At 47.0% G+C, this 23,761-nt stretch overlaps 2 protein-coding genes across 11 annotated transcripts in view; both read right to left on the reverse strand.

Moving 5' to 3' along the window:
* The window catches only part of KLHL3 (kelch like family member 3), a 115,001-nt gene that overhangs the window by 38,676 nt on the left and 52,564 nt on the right, over window positions 1-23,761 (reverse strand). For 8 of the 10 annotated variants that reach the window (XM_063168727.1, XM_063168729.1, XM_063168730.1 and 5 more), the window contains one exon: window positions 11,623-11,688. In XM_063168727.1, coding sequence (XP_063024797.1) covers window positions 11,623-11,663 — 41 coding nt within the window. In that variant the 5' untranslated portion in view covers window positions 11,664-11,688. Of the gene's footprint in view, window positions 1-6,444; window positions 6,521-9,057; window positions 9,079-11,622; window positions 11,689-23,761 lie in introns of those variants that run through there. The other 2 variants (XM_063168732.1, XM_063168731.1) reach the window with 2 other exon arrangements.
* HNRNPA0 (heterogeneous nuclear ribonucleoprotein A0) lies at window positions 18,961-20,744 on the reverse strand. Its single transcript, XM_063168722.1, has one exon. The coding sequence runs from the start codon at window positions 20,433-20,435 to the stop codon at window positions 19,503-19,505; it is 933 nt and encodes a 310-aa protein (XP_063024792.1). The 5' UTR covers window positions 20,436-20,744; the 3' UTR covers window positions 18,961-19,502.

Consider the following 23,761-nt stretch of genomic DNA (forward strand, 5'->3'; position numbering starts at 1 on the left):
CCTGTCAGCTCCTGTCAAGGTGTGCATGCATGCACATATATCTCTATACACAAGCACACTTACACACACTGACTTTCCCTTTGAAAAAACACATCATTCACTATTTACAACCCCTGCAGTGTGGAGCCCTGGCTAACATTACACCCTGCCTGCTCCTGGCCAGTGGCTGCCACCACACCGTGTCCCCTGACAGCACACAAAGCTCTCTGCCCCCCAGCAGCCTTTGGGGGCTGCACCCTCCTTCCTGCAGAGGCCAGAGGCTGAGCAGCAGCCAAGCTGCACACAGCTCAGATCCAGCCTGCATACTGAGCAGCCTCCAGCTTTGTGCCCGAGACAAAGGTTAATGCCACAAACCAGCCAATTCTTTCACTTTGCTGAGCGAGTGGAATATTCTCAGCCATAAGTGAAGCCACGAGGCTGAGCAGAACATCCCTCAGCACATGTCCCAGGGAGGGAGACAACTTCCCAACTCCATTACACTCATCATCCAATTAGCTTAGTGTAGCTGGGTTAAAAGAGGAAAAATCAGAAAGAATTCCTCGTGTTCAATGTTCAGCATTCAAGGGACTGGTACCAGGCAACGACACAAACAGCTTTTCTGTCCCTGAGGAACACTGAACTCATTCTGTGCCACACAAACTGCCAGAGGTGTCCCTGGCCATGGAGCTGTGCTGGCACTTGGCTCTTCCCCAGCTCTGCACACTCCAGTGAGGAATCCTCCTTGCTGCAGAGACGCAGACAAACCCAGCTAAGCCTCAGTGCAGGGTCTGTCACAAACCCTCATTGGGACTTTAGGCCAGGGGACCACAGCTTCCAACACCCCAGCATAAAACCTTGATTTTTAAACAGCTAAACCTGCCCATGTGGCACCACTGAGGCAAGAAGGGAAAAAAAGGCTCTGGAAGTGCTGGAAGTGACTTCATGGAGCTTTCAGGCTCCAAAGCTGGAACACGTACAGGAAGTAAGCAGAGTAAACAAAAAAGGGAAAAAAAAATTAAAAAGAAAGTGAAACCAAAAGAAGCATCAGGGAGAGCCACTCCCATTGCTCCAGGGCAGGACAGCTGGATCACCACAGGACACTGCCCTGGGCAGCCTCACAGACACCTCAGGGACCCAAAACCCAACCATGCACACAGACACCATGGGGGCTCTTTAATAAGAACAAGCACACTGCTGAGATTTGTTTATTAGCTCTCCAGTGCCAGCGACCAAAGATGTTCAAACTTTTCTGCTGGCAAAAGATACAGTTCAAGGAACACAGCAAGTTTCACTGAACACCAAAGTAAATGTCAGGTCAAATGTCAAGCTTTCATAAAGCCTCAACTGCACCAACATTTGTCTGTGTATTTTAAAAGCAAAAAAACTTGCTTCAGGATTTTGGAAGATCAATCAGCTCTTCCTAAAAAACAGGAAAGATAAGTTTTTAAAAATCATCCTAAGAGACACCCTCAGCTTAATTAAAAGGGGCAGATTTCAGAATTTGCCAAAGAGAAAATACTGCAGAATGTCTGGTTGAAAACTTATTTCAAAAAAGATCAAGATATGCTATTTAAAGTTTTTTCCAAGTGACTCATATCAAAAAACCAAATTTGAAGAATTAATGGCTTAGAGCCTTTAACTCATCTCAAAGACTGATTCAGCTCCGATAGAATTGTGTTCCAGTAACAGAGAGAGGATGATTTTATCTGGGAGAGATATTTTACACTCCCATGCACATACTCTCAGAGATCACTGACACATTTCCAACATAAAAATGCAAGAACCTGAATGCTCCAAGCAAATGCACCCTGACAGAAAGCAAAAGCTGCTCCTGAGAAGACCAAACCATTACATTTCACAGCCTTTTCTGAGATTTGTCCCCCCACAAGGCTGAGAATTATTACATTTATTACACTGCTGTTATTTTAATGGATTAAAGCAAAGGAGGAATAGGGTCCTCTGATCAAAGATGCCAGCCAAGACCAACTGGAGATGCCAGAGCCCCTGCAGCCCATGAGCACAGGGACATTGTCCCCACGTTTGCCAAGCTGATGTCCTACCACAGCAGCAGGACTCGTGAGCAGCTGCCAGGAGCAATTTGTTCTATTCCTGGGCTATCCGAGGCCGTGCACTCAGTGAATGGACAAATGATTTAATTTCCCTGGGCCAGATGAACATCCTCTTTACAGGCACAGCAGGATGCTCCTAAAATGAGCAGAGAGGCTCTTAGTTTCAGACAGTGCCAGCCCCGCTGCCCCCTCCTGCGTGGCCTCTCAGTGATGTCCCCAAGTAGAAGAAATGAACCCCTATTTGAGAGTGCCCAATTAAGGCAGTGAAGCTAATCACCACCCTGTTGACACCGTGTTCCTCCTCTCCAGGACCCCCTAGCAGGGCTGGGCACAGGTTGCCAGGGTTCCCAGCCCAAGTGTGGCCACCACCCAGCTGACAGGAAGGTATTTTAAAAGCCATACCCCACCGTTCTGCTGCCCGCACGTACCAACTGTAAAGTTGGGTTGCCTTAGTTACCAGCAATAATTACAGATGTCTTTGTAGATTATGTGAAAGAATAAAAGCCTTCCTTAGAGATAAGGTGTCCCCTGGCAAGATTATTGCCGTGCAGAGAGCTGGTAAACCCCAGGAACAAAAATCCCAGCTCTGCCAAATCCAGTTCTAACACCGGCTTTATGGGAGCCAGGAGTTCACCCTGGAGGAAGGGCAGATCTCCAATGCAGTCTCCTTCAGAGCACAGAGGGGCAAGGTTCTGCTCATGTTTCTGGGAGAACAGCCTCCAGGCTCAGCTCCCGACCCAACAGGAACACCACAGAGCCCCCCTCCACCAGGCTCTCCCACTGGGGATGGGACACCAGACATGTCCAGCCCAGCCCCATCCCACTGTGCATCCCTGGGCGCTGCTCTCCTCTCCTGCCCCAGCAGCACAGGCTGAGCTCTGCTCTCCTGGCTGGTCCCCAACACTGCACAGCTTCAGCACCGCAAGCTGGGTCACCCAGGCTCAGAGTCCTGCACGGGCAATCCAGCACCTCTGTAGCAGCTTCATAGCCCTGGATTCACTTAAAAGTGCCTGCTAACCATGAATTTCCAAAGTCTGTGGAGCTTCTTTAGGGATACGTAAGAATCATCACCAGAAAACGTTAATCTACAGTTTCTGAGAGGTTTGACATCACTCTGGCCTAAAAACCTGACAGATGCCCAGTAGCAGTTAGTAGTCTTCAAAACGTGAATACCTCTACAAAGATCAACGGAGACCAGAATTAGTGTTAGTTTTAGTCTAAGCACAATGAAAAATCATTTTACTTTAACTGGCCTAATTCTCTGTTTAGAATCAGCACTCCAAATCACAGGACAAATACATTATGCCCAATAGTTTTATTCCTGTATTTTATTCCTCTTTTCCTTACTGTGTCTGCCTGTATTTAGGCAGACACAGTAAGGAAAACATGTCAGTGTAATGGCATATTTATAAAAATCTCAATTTCTGAATTTGTCTTTAGGTACGTACAAAGACATTAAAAAAATTGTGACTGAAGGGATCCACATACTGAACTGGGTTTTGAGAGGATTTCAGAGAAATGCATTATCATTAAAACATATGGGAGGCAGCGTAATGGAAAGGATTGTTTTTCTTTTAATAGCAATATTATTTTCGTATTTTGTTGATTTTTTTTCAGTGCCTAGATCAACATAGAAACATTAGCTTAGGAAAACACACAATTGGCATACAGCAGATCCCCAAAAGGGTATTCATATCAAACAAGACCTCAGGGGGAAAGAAGACTTTGGGAACTAGTGAGAAGAAAAGTCTTTGCTGACACTAATGGAAACAACACAAAATAAGTCAAATATGACAATACCATTGGCTTTCAAAGACAAGTATTGTATTTCTCAGATACCACAGACTACCTTCACTTAAATATAAAACCACAGGTGTTTTAATATTTTAACAAAAATTAGCATTCCAGAGGGTTTTTTCCTATTCAAACTCTTGCAAATTCAGAACCAGAGTATCACGCCTAACTACAAGCCTTACACAATTTCTCCATAAAGTAGAAGTGCCATCATTTTACTATGAGCTCAGTAAAAGAAAAGCAGGATTCTGAAATATTTTATTGCCTCATGTGAATGTTTCAGGTTAAATCTCCCTTGCCCTCAGGTGCTTCTGCTCATGTGCAATGCCATGGGCACATGATACCACTGAGTGTCCTGGTGTGCAAGTTAACAGGATATTTGAGTCTGGCCAGGCTCAGGACCAGAGTCAGAGGTGAAGTGAGCACCAACAGCACAGATCCTCAGCAACCACGAAAAGGGAAAATGCAATAATATTAAAAACCAGGGGGAACTCTGCCATAGTGAAAGCCACCAAGTGTAAAATTTGAGGAGCAGTCTGCCCAACACAGATCTGAGTTTAAATGGGGGGTAAAAGCGCAGCACCAAGCACAGACCGAGCCCACCAAGCTCATTTCTGAGCACCTCCTCCCAGGGCTTCCTCTGAGCAGCCAAAGCAGCTCCAGCACAGCCCCACACACTGTGCCCTTTCAACCAGAAAGCAGGTGAATATTTCCAGCTTTTCTTGCCAAGAGTCAAACCCCACATCACTACTGCCCACAACCAGTTCAGGACCGCCTTCCTCTTCTCAAAAACTAGAAATGAAAGCAACAATTTGGGTAATCATTCCTCACTTCCAGAGGCAGAGAACATGCTGATGAGGATAGCCTTTTATGCCCTAAAAACAGATGGTCTAGAAAAAACAGGATAAGGTAAAACACTCCAGGTATTTTCCCAGTGGCTTTTTCACCACTGTATCCCCAGAAAAAGGCCCCCAGTCAAAATGAGACCATTGCTGGCAGCCATCAAAAAAAAATTAACAAACAACTGTGCCAAGGATGAGCCCAGCCTGGGGTATCAAAACAGCTCAGTTCCATTTCCTCAAACACAGGCTCATTTATACAAATAAAGAGAAAAAAAGAAAAAAAAAAAAAAAACAAACAAGAAAAGGAAATCCCATTCCATGAGCTGGCATCTAGCGTGACAAACTAAGATTTCAAGGCACTTGAAATTAATTATTATTTGGATTAATATTCAGAGGTGACTGTTCACACCATTAGGGGAAGCAGAAGCCCTGCAATGAGAAACGTGGCAGGATGAAAGGTTTTGCACATTAAATACACAAACAATTGCAACCCTTGAGTCACAGAAGGGTAGAAAGCTGCCCTTTGGAGCTTGGAAAACAACTCCTACAGGCTGCTGTGAATGTTTTCCCTCAACAGAAGGAAAATTTCCAGAATTTGGGGGTTGACTCCAGCTTAATTTTCTAATGTATCATATTCAAACAAAACTCCTGTCAAGCCCTGACATTTAGTCCTACCAGCAGGTCAAGCCCCCTCTCTGTTCCCCCACTCCCTGCAAGGTCACCAGCACAAGAGGAAGCACTCAGCATATCCTGTTCTTAAAAAAAATATTGTAAAAACCCCAGACCAGTTTAACGTTTCATTTGAAGAAGCACAAGTAGCTTCTGGTGTGCAAAAGGCACCTGACAGAGGGAAGCAATGAGGGCAGAGCCAAAACACTGAACATCTCTGGCATGCACGAGGTCCCTGCGCAGAATAATATCTTTTATGGGTTCAGTGGACATTAGGTCGACTCTGTAAACACTTCTTCACGCAGGTTTTGGAGCAAAATATCTGCCTGGCAGGAAATAAAGTCTACACAGCCCAGCTCCGGTGCGAGGGAGGCACGGGATGCCCTGCGCTGCCCGAGCACCGCACACCGCCGGCAGGAAACCGACCCCAAGGCACCCACGGGCGTGAGGGATTTTCACTCGTGACTCAGAAAAGCAGCGAATATCAGCGACTCTGTCTTGAGCAGAATGCCGAAGTCGGCTGCCTGAGGTTCCAGGCGCAGGCAGGGCACACACAAACCCAGCACGTTGTGCCGGCGGGGCAGCTACCCACCCCCCTGTCCTGCATCCCACCCCCCTGTCCTGCATCCCAAACCCCTGTCCTGCATCCCACCCCCCTGTCCTGCATCCCAAACCCCTGTCCTGCATCCCACCTCTGTGTTCGGCATTCCACCCCTCTGTCCAGCACCCTTTCTCCTTGCCCGGCATCTCAGCCCACTGTCCGGCATCCCACCCCCCTGTCCGGCATCCCAGCCCCATGCCCCGCACCTCCATTTTAGCGAACACCCCCCGACCTGCCTCCCTCACGTCCTTAATTCCACCCCAAGCACATCGCACGGAAGCCCCTCGGCTGCTCGGCTTCGCCGCTGTCACCATGACATTGCAACATCCCCGGGGCTCGGCGGGCTCCCGCGGCGGGAGCCGTCCATCCCCGCCGGGGTCCCCGCAGCCGCGCCCCGCATTCCTGCGCACAGCCCCGGCAAGGGCATCCCGATCCCGCCGCGCTCCGGGCGCACACAAAGGCTGCCTGCCTGCCCGCCGGCGGTACGCACCTCTCCTCCTCCATTGTGCGGGGCGGCGGCGGGACCGGCTCAGCGCCCCGGGCCCGGCATGGCTGCGAGCGGCCGCCCCCGCCGCGGGCCGCTTCCTGCGGGAGCGCTGAGCGCTGCGTGCCGGGCGCGCCCCGCTCCGCTCCGCTCCGCACCGAGTGCCGCCGCTCCCCGCGCCGCCAGCCCCCTCCCCTCCGCGGCGGGGCTGGCCAGCGTCTCCGGGCAACGCCAGCACCGCCCCGCACCGCCCTCCGCACCCTCCGGGCCCGGCACGGCCCCGCTGCCGCAGCGACATCGGTCAGGCACAGCCCCGGGCCGGGCCGGGCCGAGCGGGACCCGCCGGGGCAGCGCCCGGGCACCGCATCCATCCCCGCTGCCCGGGACTTGTCCTCCGGGCGGCCCGAACTGCTGCAGTCCCTGCGATCTACGGACCGGACAGGAGTTTAGTGGCTGAGCATCCCCAGTGCCGAGGGCAAGCCCGCAGGAGAGGAGCGCTGATGGTGAGGAAGGAGGGGGTCCCAGTCCCCCAAAGTCTCCCCACTCCCACGGCAGAAAGCAGGATCTTGCCTCCGGTTCCCCAATTTATCAAAGCCTTCCTGTCCTTTATGCAATCTATCAGGCCAAATAGATAGATTTGTTATAGATAGACCCTGCACAGGCAATATGGGTCCTCAACTGCAGGTGCTATTTAGCCTAAAGCACTACACTAAATTACATTTGTCATTTTTATTCCAATTGATACAAATGCACAGAGTTCTACATAAATCTTTTTTCCCCCCTTCATTTTATTAAAAGAATTTTTCTGTTGTATTCTGCACCAGTGAGGCCTTAGAGGTTAATTGTATTAAAGACAAGAAACATTTGCCTTCTTCATTACTCATCCACTCACAAAATGTTCTTGTGCAAAAGGAAGAGATAACTAGAAGTATCAAGAGATTTCTCTTTGAAGATGCCATTTCATCTCTTTTGTAAATAAAATTACCTCACTCTTGTATGTTTCTCCTCAAGCCATGTCCTCAGCCCAAGTTTCATACATCTTTTTAAAACCTATCAGCAATGATGAACAGATGCTATTGTGCCTTCCACAGGAGGGTTTCAAAAGCTTGTTGAGAATCTTAATTACTCATCACCCTAATTGTTCAGGTAAGAAAACTTAACATACCTGAAACTTGAAGGACTTTATCAAAGACACATGGGGATTGAGAGTCCTGCTATTTAAACACCATTTGGCAGCCTACCCCTAAAGAGAAGAAATACAGATAAAGCCATGAAGTCAAACCTCACACAGAGTTCAGGCAAAATTCCTTCATTTTCCCTAGACAATCCTGTTAAACTATCAGTTTAAAACATCCAGATCCCTTAGTACTTTCCTCATGTCCAGTCTTACACTGTTGATGCACAACATGCAAAACTGCAAGACACAAGCTCAAACCAGAGAAAAAGCAACTATATAAAAATAGTAGAATTTACCTCGGAAATGAGGGCTAGAACTTGTTTCCTCTGAGTAAATCCCTCAGTAATCATAAAAAGTCCAGATACAAGAGCAAGTCCTGAAACTGCTGCAAAGTGCCTGTGTATTTTTATTAACACAAAGTTTTTCAACAACAAAATATTAGGCTTTCACCTTAAAAATTTACATCTCACTCCAGTCAGCCTGCGAGCAAAGCACCTAAATTGAACCAAACCAGCAATACCTTCTTACATGCTTTGCCCCACAGGCTTGTGTACAAATCCTGAAAGGTTCAGTGACAGACAAGCAAAACAGTGAATAGTCCTTGCTGGAGTGGAACAAAAGCATGTTCCAGTAATCAGAGATTATCTTTACAGCAGCCTTGCAAAATAATCATGTTGGTAACAACCCCAAGGCAAAAACTTCTTGTTTATTTTTAAGCAAAGACTGGTAGCATGAAAAAGCATTCAGCTGAAAGGAATTAGTGACACCTGATGGGTGGAATTTTTCCAGCCTCTTTCAAAAATTTCTAGTCTCAAGTAGCCAAAAATTATCTTACATCTAATCAACCTTCAATCACTGACAACCATATAACCAATTCTCAGAGCAGAAAGGTCCCCAAACACCTGTTCCAGCCAGTCCCACCATCCCTCAGCCCATCAAAACCTTCACAGATTCCTGTGACAATCTTCAGATCTAGTGAAAGACCAAAGCCCTCAATTCCAAGGAACCACAGGGAGATGGGAGAGAAAAGCATTGCCAGTGTCTCCACAGCAGCAAGGAATTTCTTCAATAAAAGTGGTACAAAGGGAGGGAATAAAAACAGTCACTACCAATCTGATCCAAAACTCTCTCCTGGCCCAAAATCCAGCAGCTGATTTAATGCTGAGGTTATAAGGCAAGGACACCGAGTGCTTACAAGAATTTAATTCTGGGAAGAGCCCCAATACAATCAGACAGCACCTTGTCAATCTCCACAGTCTCTGCAGAAGCCTGAAAGGCCACTCTTCACCTCCCAAAAACCCAGCAGAAAGCAAATGGCATCAAATTGGGAAAAATCCTTCTAGTTCTGCAAGGCAAACTGCAAGAGTTGTGAATCACTGGATCATCCAGCCTGAATACAGTGCAAACAACAATTCAGGAAGACTTTACTCCCCTGCACATACCTGTTTCCAGGTATATACCAATGTTCAGGCTCCAGAGACCTATATCGAGAAATTCCTATCTTTAGCAGCTCTTGTTTAGTTGCATAATCTCTTCCTTGAAATTATTCATCAACTTCCTTCAGAAATCTTCTTCAAAAATCTTCCTCCAAAAAAGGTTTCAGCATTGAAGAGCTGGGAAAGGTGTAAATATAACACTGCATTTACAGAAGATTCTAAAGCTACATCTTCGCAGCCTAAATTCTTTTTCGTTCTGTTTTTTTAGAGATACAGATATTTCGATAAAAATATATGTTGATATATATATATAAAAACATATTTATTTTTAATGCATATATATTAAGTTATATATTTATCTTTGAGTGACCAAACTGATCTCACCCTGAAGCTGGTCCTGCTTTGAGTGTTCTTTGAACCAGACTATTTCCAGGAGTCCCTTCTAAATAAACTTCTTTTGTCATCTTAATTAAGTAGATACTCAGATAGATCTGTATTTAGACCATATGTTTTCTTGGAAAAGGTTCTCTAAGAATATTAATGTAAGAAAAGCAATATATAGGGTATCTGCTGGAATAGCTGCCTTGGTAGCACAAAGTGCAGTCACTTGGGGTGGTACTCAGGTACTGGCTCCCAAGGGACCTGGAGATGGAGGTGCCTCAGCAGAGGAGACCTGAGGGTATCTGCTGCCCTGCTGCTGCTAGAATTCAGTAACAAACCCAAATCAGCAGCTACAATTTACCTACTGCAGCAGCTCACAGGAACACAAGTTCTCACAAGGATGCTCTGGGAGACCTCCTAGGTAAGGACCTTCCCAGGGCTGGACCCAGGGATGCTTTGGCAGTGAGAGAGTCCCACTGGTGGGCTGTGTTCTGAAGGGTGTGACTGGGAGAGCAGGGCAGGAGCAGCCAGGCCAGCATTCCCCGGGATGAGCATTCCTATGGATGCCAGCATTCCCCGGGATGAGCATTCCTGTGGATGCCAGCATTCCCTCAGGATGAGCATTCCTGTGGATGCCAGCACTCCCCGGGATGAGCATTCCTATGGATGCCAGCATTCCCTCAGGATGAGCATTCCTGTGGATGCCAGCATTCCCCGGGATGAGCATTCCTATGGATGCCAGCATTCCCTCAGGATGAGCATTCCTGTGGATGCCAGCATTCCCCGGGATGAGCATTCCTGTGGATGCCAGCATTCCCTCAGGATGAGCATTCCTATGGATGCCAGCATTCCCCGGGATGAGCACTCCCCGGGATGAGCATTCCGGTGGATGCTGCCGCAGCACCAGCCTGTCCAGCGGCGCTCAGGGCTGTTGCCCTCTGCTGGCACACATCCCACTCCTGAGCTCCTGCAGACCAGCAAAATCTGCCTTCAGAACATTATTTTCCTTTACTCTTTTGTACAAATCACAATTCCTACAAACAGTGGGTTTATTGCAACAATTTTACAATAACATTACCACCTTTAGGGCAACGACCCCTGACCATCTTCACCCCCATCTGTGATTCCTGGGGCATGAGCCATTCCACTGCTCACCTACCCAGCAGTTACCCACCAGCTGAAAATGTTCTCCCTGCTGCCCTCCTGACTCTTTCCTGGAGCATCAGTCACGGATGTCACTGCAGTCACCTATGTCAGAGGCACACACTTCCTGCCCTGCAGTCACATTACATATTTCTCAGAAATTTGCAGGAAGATTTTCAGATTGATTTTATTGTTTAGAATTTAGTGCTCAAAATGAAAAGAAAATCAGGAAGAAGGCTGTAAAAACAACTCTTGTGGGCACTGGAACAAAGGCAAAGGTTGCCTAAATCTACCAAGTCTCTCTGCCTCCATAGAGTCTGCACCTACTGAGTGTACAGTTCTTGCCACGGGCTCAGAAAAAAGTAACAAACTTAACAAACTTTTTCTTCAGAAAAAGACTGAACTTGAGAAAAATTTAGGCTGTGGACCAAAAAGTGGGATTATTTTTACCAACATTTTTTTTAATTAGATATCATTTTAATGTGATTCTTCATCTTTAAAATACAACCCTTAATGCTTCCTTATTACCTTCTGTAATAAGGGGAAATTATCCATATGCTTCATAAAGATGTATGGCTTAATTAATATTTGTATACTATAACTTAGAGAGAACAGCATAAACAAAGCCATTCCCATTTAGGATCTCAACATAACCCAAGTCTCTTGTTACTCTTATTCCCTGCACACTCATTTGTCTTGCTCTCTTCTTGGAATTTTTTAAAACATTTCATTTCTTGCTCTTTGCAAAAGCCAAGAAACACAGGCCACCACCCTCATATTGTAACATAATGTGCTGCAACATCAACACAAATGAGTGAAACCCACAGATGTCATACACAAGATTAGACAGGATTGTTTCTGCAGGCACATTATTTTACCAGAACAGAAAAACCTGTTTCAGGCAGCATATCTTCCTCACAGGTAACTGACCTTCATTATCTTGCCTGGTATTTTCTGGACAAACCTCTTTTTCTGTTCAATATTCCATAGTTTATTCAGAGTGTGAACTGTATGTCAGGGGCTCAGCTCAGGTTTCTGTTCACTTACTCGACTTTTGTGGTGTGCTTTTCAGGGCTCAGCTTTCCCATACTCTCATTCACACAGAAGTGCACCCTATGAAAGAAAAAAAACCACACTTTAGAAAGGCATTAGAGAGTGTGTGGCATCAGCTCATTGCAACACTTTTGGCACAGAGCAGCTCCAGCAATAAAACAAGCCCAGCTCTTCCTTCTGAAGGTGATGTTTCCCAACTCCCTCTCATCTGACTCCCCAATATATTAAAAACAAGAGCTCCCCATTGCCACCACCTACACCCCAAGCCACTGTAACATTTCCAAAACACACTGGTGCTGATTCACCACCAAGCTCACGCCTCGAAGATTTAAAAGTAAAATTGATACCACACAGAGGAAGTTGAGGTTTTAACTGGTCCTGGGTGAGTAAAAGAAAATTCCCATAACATCTAAATTATGTAATTTGAGAAAAAAATAATTTGCCTGCATTTGAGACTGCTGAAAGGAATGGAGGGATGGGCCTAGAGGGAAAAGGCACAGTGACTGCAAGGGCTGCAGCTCCTTGTGCTGCTGGGGATTTCTCTTTTTCAGGAGGACACTCCTCCATGAAAGTAACAGGAGAAAGGTGGCACTACCCTTGCAGAATGCAGCTGCTAACCACCCTGTGCAAGAGCATGAGCAACGACCACTCCAAACATCCAGCAGTGGTCTTGGGGGAGAAGTCCTGACCTTGCAATCAGGACTCAAAGGAGCCCCTTCCAATAAACAGAGCATCATTATTACAGTGGTGGAAAGAAAACAAACAACTCCAAATGAAATTTCACAGTGAAGGACTTTGGCCAAATTTGTTACCCAGTAAACTTAAAAGATTACTAAAACCTAAAGAGGTACTAAATAAGCACAAGGAGAGAACTGGGGATTTAGCATCAGCAATCTTTCACAATGCTGTGACCCAGCCCAGGGAGAGCCAGTGAGCCTGAAACCAGAGGACAGCTTTTCTGAGGAGGGAGGGGATCTGGAGGATGAAATTGGAGTAAAGTATTTCAAAACACAGCTGATAGTGCTGTGCTTGCATACAATAACAAGGTAAGCACAGCCTCCCCCAGGGCCATGCCCTGCCCATGCTGCCATTTGTTCATCAGGGTGTGTGGTTGGGAGAGGGAGGCTTCCCACTGCAGCTGGGTTAGTGTGCAGTACAGAAAACAATTATTGATCCACAGAGAAAAAGTAAAAAGCACATCAACTTCCAGTCCCAAACTACTTGTGCATTTTACCTAGCACTGCTTTAATCCACACCTGTGCTGCAAACAGGTTCAGCATTCCTGAACTTTGTCAGTCACATGAGTGACTGCACTCATGCTTCCCTCCCCTCAGGGTTCTGTAGAAAGCAAATTTTCTAACAAAAGAGGGAAAGTCCATTGTAAAGCTACAGAAAGCAACAAAAATTACAGAAATGACAGAAGAGACTGACATGGTACTCATCTTTTATATTGACTAGATTACAGACTGACAGTGTGTTTTCAGATGTGTGCCTTTGCATGTCTTTAAATTCAAAGAGCATTCCCAGGAGAACAGGGCTTCTCTGAGACAAACCAGTTGGCAATTCCATGGCACAAAGTAGCATTTGAACAAATTATGTACTTTCACATTCGTCAGCTCATTTTGCTTCTAAGGAATTTTTCTGCAATGTTAATCAGTGATTGGTACTTTGATGGTGGTGAGCAAATGTGCATCTTGACATATTTCCAGCCAGAAATGTAATTCCCTTCTAAATTGGCATAGATTCCTCACTGCATTACTCATGAAAAGAGGTATTTATAGTAGTTTGATGAATATAATATGCACCAAAATTGTACACAGCTCAACAGAACCCAATTTAATTTTTTTAAAAAAAGAAGAGCTATTCTTTCAAATCTGTGTACTTTCCATCTGCGAAAGCAGTTGGGAATGAAACCCTAAGCATCATGCTAAGAGGGTTAATATCCAGATGCCTCAGACAGATGGCATTATTAGTCTGCCTGGGCTTGACATCTAGTTTTCCAAGTTAAGGAGCTTTGGTTCCTTGGATGGCTGACAATCTGAGAATAGCTCTGCTCTAAGCTTCAGTTTACTGTAACAACAACAGGCAACATTGCAGCTTTGCCTCAAAGACTTTTAGCAAAAAGAAGTTACACCAAGATTAACCACACTCAGAATGTACTTGAAAAAATGCTGTTGCAGCTTTAGGTTAGGACTCCTACTGGCAAAGGCTGAACCACAAAACAGAACTTGAATTTGGGGTTTTAAGCTGGCTGGGTTTTTTTTTTTTTTTTTGCTACAACCTAGACCTGAACTGTACCATCTTTTTAACTGTTCAGTCTACCCAGCAGGTAATACAGGAAACAGAAAAATCTGAAGAATGTCTCTCTTCTGCAGTGAACTACAGCTTTACAGCTGCTGTTCCTTCTGAGTTCCCACTACCCATTTTCCCAGAGAGATATTTTTAAGGGGAATATAGATTTTATAGGATTAAAACACTCTGAGAGCCATATGAACAAGAGGTATCAGTTCAAAAGTGACTATTTCCACCCATTTATATATAATAAAAATTGGTGAGACTTCTGGGAGAAGAGAAGGTAAAAAGACTAGGATTTGTCAAAGTGAACAGCAACAAGAAAAGCACCCAACGTCATCAGCCCCTTAAAAGTCCTCATATACAGGTAAATATACAAAATTCCCAGGAAAACATACATAGCAGAAAGACTTTCATCTTGTAATGAGAAATACACATCTGACACTCATCAATAGTACTGCTTACATTACAGCACAAATAAATACTCATTAAAGGTAAGTGGAAGTAGAGGTAACATCTGTGTGTGTGTATAAATGCACATTCCAGAAATAACAGAGCAGTAATGCTTCAACAGGAGACCAAAAAAATGCCCATCAACAAAAGCAAATAGTGCTTGTTCAGGCTAGCTCAGAACTCCTTGTGGTGTGCTTGCATTGTGAAATACATTTTCAAGTGAATCAGGGATACAACTGTTTTATTCATTAAGAAATACAAAAATAACAACCAGAAAACTCCTTTTTAAGGGACACATACACCAGATCACAGAATCAGTTATGCAAAACACGTTAAATAACCCATTGTTTTGTAAAGTATGCCTCTGGCTAGTGTGAAAGACTGAAAATTGGGTGTTACACTTTTAATCGCCTAATATTAATCCAAGGTATTACCCATATAGAGTTGGAAAAACCACTGAAAATGCCTTTTTCCAAATACCTCAGAAAGTAAAGGTCTGTAACAATGTAAACCACATAAATGTGGTATAAACTGTTGGATTACATGATAAACTAATCCATAGTAGCTACAAAAGGTCAAACAATCCTAATCTAAAGGTTTGAATAAACTGCCTTCTATCAGGAACCCAGCCCTGTGACAGACTGTAGGAGCAAAACCCCATTCTCACGGAACACCTCGTGTTTTGTTCACTGTGTGCACATCAGAGGGGTGTCCTTCAGGCCATTTGTTAGGGATTAATTAACAATATAATGATTTAAACCAAGCTTTTTCATTTCAGAATAAACATTCTGAGGCATGCAGAGAAAGGAAGCTGCTCTCTTTTCACACTCAGATGGGAGCTTGAGGTCCTCAGCACCACTCAGAGCCTTTCTGGCAGCAGTGGCAATGCCATGCTGGGATGGCAGTATCAGCTGGCAGAGCAGGGTAATAAACCACTTTTCTGACCTACACCATCCAATTAGACCTTCCAATGCCAAATGAAAGCAAAATTTGCTTTACAGAGATCTCAGCTGAGGGTGGGGGGGAGGAGGACACCATAAAGCATTTGAGAACTTTACATTTTTAGCCATTTTAAGTATTTCTGCTTCACAGGTCGTTAAGTCCAGATGTGCAGAGTATCTGGTAGGGTTCAGACACACCTCCTGTCAGTGCCACCTCCCCACAGGGCAGAGCTCCTGGGAGCAGCACGGGACTGCCAGAGCCAGAACTGGAGCCTGGACTGCAGCTATTGTAAATTCAACACAAAAGCTTGCCCAGCCCTGGAGGGTAAGGATTGTTACGCTACAGGAGCCTGCAGGACACGACACAGCTTTTATTTTGTGTGTCACTCCATCAGTGACCCACAGAGATTTACTGCCATGGAAGCTGTCTGAGCTGTCAGCACTGCTCTAAACCACCTTTCCAGCACCTGATGTTACAACAAACACGTGGGAGGTACTTGCACAGCCTTGTGCAAGTATCTCTGCACTCCATGTACAGGTGTTTAGCATGTTTCTTTTTAATGCAGTAGTAGTCAGTATTATGAAAGTTTAAGTTAGGCTACTTTTATTAGCCAAATAAAATTTACAAGTCAAGAACAAATTATATTTTAGAGCAGACATGAACACCCATTACTATTAAAAAACTGTATGTACATCACAACACACAGAGTTCAGTGACACTGTAGCCTGGAAAGTTTGGTTTTGGGAATTCCATTTTGGTCATGCAGATTACAAAAATAAAAGGACATCTGTGTTTTAAGAAAACTACCACGTTTTTACTTTATTAAATGCTGAAAGCAAACTAATTGCTCTTATTTTCTATTTCTCACAGGTGACATCAAAACAATGGAGCATTTCGTCCTGAACAGAAGGCCATTAAGATTATTTCAGACATAGGAACTTCAGAACTCAACTACAAACTAAGGAAAGCAAAGTAAAGTTACTTTTTTTCTATCTTTGTGACCTTCCTAAAGCAACTGTGAAGTCACAAACTTATTTACATGCCAGCCACACACCTCATTTCAGCTCAGTTCTTCCTATGCACCTCTATGCAGACCCAGGGCTCAGAAAATCATTAAATACCTTTAAACACAGGAACAAAGCTTTATCAACAAATCACTGTCCTAGAAACAGGTTTATATTCCAAGAGTCTTGAAGTCACAGCGTCTTTAATGCCACCCAATAGAGATCTGCACTGTTCTGTACTCCTGGTACACCCTGGCATTGCTGCCCCTTCCCTGATCCCTCACAGGATCCTCTCCAATGGCACCTGCAGGGTCACAACCACTCACACCAGGGTCACAGAGCAGGTGCCACCTACTCAAGCCACATGGTTAAACAGGTGACAATCTCCTGAGGGTGACACTAGGCATCCCACTCCCTAATCCATGTGTGATTTTTGGGATCAGCTCTTTGTCCCAGCAGATTTTAGTCCCACAAGGACTATTGCACACAGGTAACAGCACATTTCAGCACAGCACTTCCCAAATCCTCAGATTTCACAAAGTCACTTTTTTTAAAACCTACTTGTTCCTAGTATCAACATATTCTGTCACAGCACATAACATGAAAATACCATAAAGCTACAGCTGGTGCATAAACCTTTAACTTCCTAAATCAAATGACAAGACACATCACAAAAGTGAATTTAACCATTTCTCTGCAAGCCAGGCTGTTCCTTCATAGGGTTAAGGCAACAACACTGCAAAGGACTAAATCATACCCCCAAACTAGAACTAACACACAACCTAGAACTCTGCTGCTCATTTCAGCAGAACATGAAAACTGTGCTTCAAATGAAGTTCAAGGATGACTGTCCAACATGGTTGTAAAGTGCAAAGGTACAGAAAAAGCCTTCAATGATATAAAACCACCTGAAGGTGTGCACAGGCAAGAGCTGGCACTTGCAGTGTGTTACAAACTCAGACTCTGAAACTTGACTTACAACAATGTATAAGAGATGCTGGTGCACAACAGTGACTAAGAGGCTTTTGAGATAGAAAAATTACAGTATAATTGCAAACAGCAAGTTATTTGGAACCTATTCATTCATAAAAGCTCAGCTAAGCCAAAGAAAGCCAGTCTCCATAAGAGCCACAAACAACCACAATCAGGAGGAAACAGCTCAGTTTAAATCCTGATGATACCAAGAGGTTGCCCTGTTTAAGCTCACAAAGGCAATTAAGGTGATGCAGTTTCACTAGTAATAACAACAAAGCTCATTTCAATTTCAATCATCAAGTTAGACTGGTAACAAATAGTAACAATACCTTGAAATTTCATTTGAAATTCTTCAGCCCAGAAGCACCAAGCCCTACACATTTAACTTTGCACTGGAACCAGTGGGAATTATTTGCCTAATATCTTGCATATCTGGAGGAAAGCAAAAAGCAGCTTTTAAGATACAGCCCCATGAAACATCAGCATTCTAAGAGCTTAGAAACCTGAAGTCAACATAACTTTGTACTTTTTAAATGCATGCCCTACATCATATATACTCTCACTCAAGCATATAAGGAATTCAAATCTTTTATTTGATATCCATAAACCCATAAACGTTGCTATTCTATATTTCTATGCAGGAAGGCAGTTTTCCCCTAAAACATTAAGCTTTTTAATAAACAACAAACTTGAATTCTATTGCGTGAAAGGGCTACAAATATACATTTTTTAATCAAGCAGACTACACAGATATCTTTGCTTTACAACTGGCACCTATGTTAGTGGTACACTTGCTGGCTCACTTCTCAGAGCTCTTTGCCCACTTTAGATCACCACTTTCTGAAATACGGGCAAAATGCAATTATTGTTTGTTCAATTACGTGCTGAGGCAGGTATTGCAAATCCATTCCTTCCCCCTCCCAGCCAACCAGCAGTCAGGGACTCCATCTTTATTCACATGCAGATGTCACTGCACTCTACACCAGTCATCTAGTGGCATAAAATAACTTTCCAAAGTCTGGTACAATGGTCAGCAAGCCAGTTTTACTCCTGCTTTAAGGAAGCCCCAGCACGGGGCTGCCATGCTGACAGCAGATGGAGCTGCGAGGGTTCTCAGGAACTTGCAGGGAGGACAAGAGTTCCGAGTGAAATCTGTTAACCCGGGGCTAGGAAAACAAGTACGCCTTTAATAGAAGGGACAAATGTCGACCCTCTCCTGGAAGGAATCACACACAAGACAAACCAAGGACTTGAAAACTAAGCAATAAGAAATTCTGAACATTTTATATGAATGAAGCACATGCTTAACACAAACTATTTCTTCAAAACTACACAGTACATACGTTGATGGAAAAGTCCTATAGAAAAAATTGACCAACCATGTCAGCACGTCAAACTGCCTAGTACAAGATGGTGGATGCACACAAACTCCCAAAGTGAGAACGAGTATTTAAAAACAGACCACATCCACGGATTAGTACTTCAAAAATTTCTCTGTCGAGTGTTTGAAAGCCACTAGCAAAAAAGTCAGTTAGGACCTTTACTGGCAACAAAATATTTACTACTCTAAGTACACAGAGATTTTAAAGCAGAGGAACACTTGCTTCAAACCTAGAAAAGCCTTAAAACCGTACGGAATTGATCCTAGGAAAAAAAATTAGACGTGTAAAGGTCAATGAACACAATGATTTATTTAAAAAATAAAAAACGTAAAAACCATTTTTTCTTCCTTTACAGAAATGTTAAAAGTCAGTCATGGGATCCGAGTAGCTTTTGTAGAAAAAAACGTAGTATCCAGGCATCGAGTCCTTACAACAAAGGAACTTCCCCCCAACCCTCCCCAGTATTTACTCCAGATCAGCAAGACACTTCCCACCCCGCACCCCCCAAAAAACAAATTAAAACAAGACATTTTTCGTTGCTAGTATAAAAACGACCAAGGTCCAAGTAATAATAAAAAAATAGAGTCCATCAATGACTGTAACACAAAATATGTGTATGTGGGGCCCAGTCCATCTTCAGAGAGAACGAAGTGGCACAGGCAGCAGAGGCGACCCTCAGGGGGCATTTAGGAGCCGCTCCCACAGCAGGGAGGCATTTAAAAGGAGCTGCCCTTCGGCGAATGAGGGGAGAAACCATTTGGAAGCTGCCCCGTATCGAAGGGAGGGCTCTGCACGCCCCCCCATCAATGGGTATGGGCGCTCCAGCTCAGAAAGAGCCGCCCCCGTAGCCTCCCCCACCATAGCCTCCTCTGTACGGTCCACTGTTACTGCGGCCCCCCCAGTTGCCGCCCCCTCCTCCACCTCCTCCGCCGCTCTTCATGGGGCCGTAGGAGGACTGGTGCTGGCTGTAGCTGCCGAACCCGCCGTACCCGTTGCCGTAGTCTCCGCCTCCCCCTCCGCCGCCGCCTCCGTAGGAACCGCTGCCATAGGAGCCGTACCCGCCGCCTCCTCCCCCGCCGTAGCCGCCGTAGCTGTTGTAGCCGCCGCCTCCTTTGGACAGCCCGTTGTGATCCCGGTTGCCGGAGCCGCCGCCGCCCCGACCCCTTCCTCCTCTACCTCCCCGGGAGGGCCTGGAGGAGCCGCCGCCTCCCCCGCCCGCCTGGATGTCCTCCTTGGGCACGGCCTTCTTGACCTCCACTCGGTGGCCCTGGATCGGGTGGAACTTGACCACGGCCGCCTTATCGGCGGCGTCGTGGTTCTGGAAGTAGACGAAACCGAAGCCGCGCTTTTTCCCGCTCTGTTTGTCGGCGATGATCTCGGCCTTCTCCACGGGGCCGAACTGGCTGAAGTGCTGCACCAGGTCCCCTTCGCCCACGTCCCCTTTGAGGCCGCCCACGAAGAGCTTCTTCACCTTGGCGTGAGCGCCGGGCTTGGCCGAGTCCTCCCGGGACACGGCCCGCTTCAGCTCCACCGCGTTCCCGTCCACCGCGTGGGGGGACGCGGCCATGGCGGCGTCCGCCTCCTCCACCGCCGAGTAGGTGACGAAGCCGAAGCACCGGGAGCGCTTGGTCTGCGGGTTCAGCACGACCACGCAGTCGGTGAGGGTCCCGTAGGCCGCGAAGTGCTCCCGCAGCCCGGCCTCCGTGGTCTGCACGTTCAGCCCGCCGATGAACAGCTTGCACAGCTGCGAGTTCTCCATGCTGCCTCCGGGGCCGCGCCTGGGCCTGGCGCCGAGACTCCTCCTCCTGTTCGGGGGCAGCTCCGGAGGTTTTTTCCCCTCCTGCTCCGTCTTGCCGCTTCTTCCCCCTGCGAGCAACGGGACCTCACGGCTGCGGCGGCCGCCGGCGGTAGCTGCCTCGGCGCGGCCCGGCGCCTCCGCTCCGCCTCACCTGACCGGCAGCACAGTCGGGCCGTCCCCGGTGCCGCCGCTCCCCCGGAAAGGCGGGCGGGGGTGGGCGCGAACACAGGCGCGCACAAAATGGCGGCAGCAGCTTCTCGGGAGCGCGGCCGGCGACTGGTGCCCACACAAAGGGGCCGCCGGGAGCCCCGCCCCCCGCGCCTTCCTCCCCCGCCGCGGCAGCCAATGAGAGCGATGCGCCGTCTGCGCGCGCCACTCACCTTTAAGGGGTGTGGCTTAAGCAGCGATGGACGTGTGCAGCAACCAATGAAAGGGCGCGACCTCCGCAAAAGTCCCGGGGTTCGCCGATGACGGACGCGTCGGACAGCCAATAGAGACGCGGGACGCGTTCCGCGCGCGCCGGGCTGGGGGGCGGGGCGTGTTGCGTTAATGCGCCGGGCCCGCGGCCGGCAGCCAATAGGACGCCGCCTCCGGCCCGGCGCGCGCTCCCTCCCGGTTGGGCCCGCCCCGGGGGGCGGGGCAGCGAGCGGGGGGCGGGGCGCGCGGGAGCGTTTGAACCGCGGGGACCGTTGGGCACCCCCGCGCGCGCCCCCAATGGCGGAGCCCGCCAGGGGCTCGGGGCCTCCCCTCAGAGCGCGGCGAGAGCCCCGGGGCGCTGCTGGCCCGAGCTCCAGCCACGGCACATGGACCCATCCGGACGGCTCTGGGGTGTCCCCAGGGAGGCAGACTCAACACCCCATCTGTCCCAGGACTCGTCACTGCTCTGTAAACAAGTTCCTCACGTTCATTGAAACTCTCTGTGCATCCGTTTCTGCCGCTGCCTCGTGTTGCCGTGGCTGGCACCGTGAGGCGGAGCTGAGCTCGGCCAGCGCCTCTGGGCACCGCCCCTGGGGACACGGACACTGCTGGTACCCGCTGGGCACGGCCCCGGCCGGGCTCCGCCTCCGCCCCGGTGCCCACACCTCACCCTGCCCTCCCCGGGCTTTAAACCTCTGGGCCGCCGCTCTGCTCACCCTGTCCTTGCCTTCCCTAACCCTCCGGACTGCCCTCCTCAGGGTTTAACCCTCCGCTCCCGTGCCCACACCTCACCACGCCCTCGCCTTCCCCAGCCCTCCCCGGGGTTTAACCCTGCGCTCCGCCTTGCTTCTGTCTGCTCCTGGCGGCCGCGGCTCTTCCCTCGTCTGTGTCCCCCGTCCCCTTGGCAGCCCGCTCCCAACGGGGCAGGATGGCAGGAACAGCCTCAAGGTGTGCCAGAGAAGGTTTAGGTTGGATATAAAGGAAGAATTCTTCATGGAAAGCGCTGTCCAGCCCTGGCACAGCTGCCCAGGGCAGTGGTGGAGTCGCGTCTCCGCAGGGATTTAAAAGGCAGCGCGGATGTAGCGCTTGGGTCACGGTGCAGGGGTGGCTTTGGCAGTGCTGAAGGAATCCGATGATCTTGAAGGGCTTTCCCAACCTAAACCTTTCTGTGATTCCTTCTCACTCACTATTCCTGCTACCGATTCCTCCCCTGCTTTCCCTTTCTCTTTCCAACCCCATCACAGCCTACTCAGCCTTAGATCTCTCCTTAGTTCTGAAAAGGAGGCATATTCTCAGAAAAACAATTAGAGCTTTTGAAGACTGTGCAAGCTCTGTGGAATGACAAATAGTGAGATAATTTTCCTTTTTTTCCCTCTTACTTTTATAGTGCATTAAACATTGCTGTCATGAAGACTGCAGCATTACTTTCAACTTAAGTGAATTTTTCATTAGAAAGATTATTTTTTTTTTTCGGTCTTGCAGCCACGAGGGTTTATGTTAAAAATTAAGCAGGAGCTAAGAATGGCTGCTGTTTTGCATTAGGCACTGTCAGGATGTATACTCCAAGTTTCCTGAACTGATCCTGCCTTTTCCCATGTGCCAGCCTTGATGCTTCTGCAAACACACAGCGATCCACATAAGAGAGCTGAGACAGGCATAAATGGTTTTATCACGACAAAGGACTTGGTTTTCAGCTGCTCCAGCTTTCTGAAACATTTTTTTATGTGACCTACTGGTGCTGGCAGGAGGGAGGAAGCAGAACTGCAGCATCCCCTTGATGGGAATCAATTGGAAATGCTCCCTTGGAGACACAGACACAAGAGGAACATTGGTTAACCGCAGCCCCAGAGGAAATCCAGAGAAGCAGAACGTGCTTTTGTCTCACAGGCTATGATTATCATTGCCTGTAGCATTGGTACTTGCAATACAGAAATCTGATTTTACTCAGATTGGATTTTTTTATGTTATAGCCATGTGCATAGTAAGAGTAACCTATTAAATGCCTGTGTTTGACAGTCACAAGCAAAGTTGTTTAAATCCATTTATCTCCATGCATAAACTGACACCATCATTTCATGTAGTTTAAGAAATGAGAATATCCCATAATGCCACTGAAATATTTGTGGCTTTAAAATAAACAAACATATCCTACTGTATTAAATAAAATCTTCCCAGAGGCTGTCTGCAAGCTGCACATAAGTTACAGGAAATACAAAACTATTTTGTGTACTAGTTATTGTAAGAGCTGTATGGCCCTTCCCAAGATAAATTAGTATGTGTCACCTGGAAAATAATCCATGAGAGTCTTATGGTCCTATAGTAATTGAGAGCAAAAAGTATGAAAAATAAATTATGGCCTCAAGAGATAACAAAGAAAACAAAGCTTGTGTTCAGGCACTTTCTCTCCCTGAAAGCAAGACAGGCAAGTAGGCCAAGAACAGATCAAAGAAAACAGTCACAGCTTGCATCAGGAGCAGATGAGGCTCTTTAAGATGTGAGAAAATCAGTAGGAAAACTCAGCTGCTGACTCAATTCAGGTGTAGCCCAAATTCTTCCTCTTCATTTACACTTTTAACTGGTTGGTAAATGAAAGGAAAACACCTTTAAGACATACATATCCATGTCCTGCAGGTGGAAACGTCTCCTCTGGAAATGCACAAAGGCCAGACTGCACTTGGCCTGGTGTCCTTCTGTCCTGCCGTGCCCCTGCCTTTCCCAGCTGCCAGAGTGAGCTCATGTTCATTCACACCTTCACTCAAAATCCTGCTCCAAGTTCAGTCCCTGCCTGGCAGGGCTGAGAGCCTGCTCACATCCACGTGCCCTGACACATCCCCCAGGCTCTGGGGCAGGCAGAACAGCCAGATGGACAC

The sequence above is a fragment of the Melospiza melodia genome, chromosome 14 (genome assembly GCF_035770615.1).
Source record: "Melospiza melodia melodia isolate bMelMel2 chromosome 14, bMelMel2.pri, whole genome shotgun sequence".
Classification (NCBI taxonomy): Eukaryota; Metazoa; Chordata; class Aves; order Passeriformes; family Passerellidae; genus Melospiza; species Melospiza melodia.

Bases quoted from the DNA above. Each gene is read 5' to 3' on its own strand.
- HNRNPA0 (XM_063168722.1), bottom strand. From the start codon at position 20,435: ATGGAGAACTCGCAGCTGTGCAAGCTGTTCATCGGCGGGCTGAACGTG.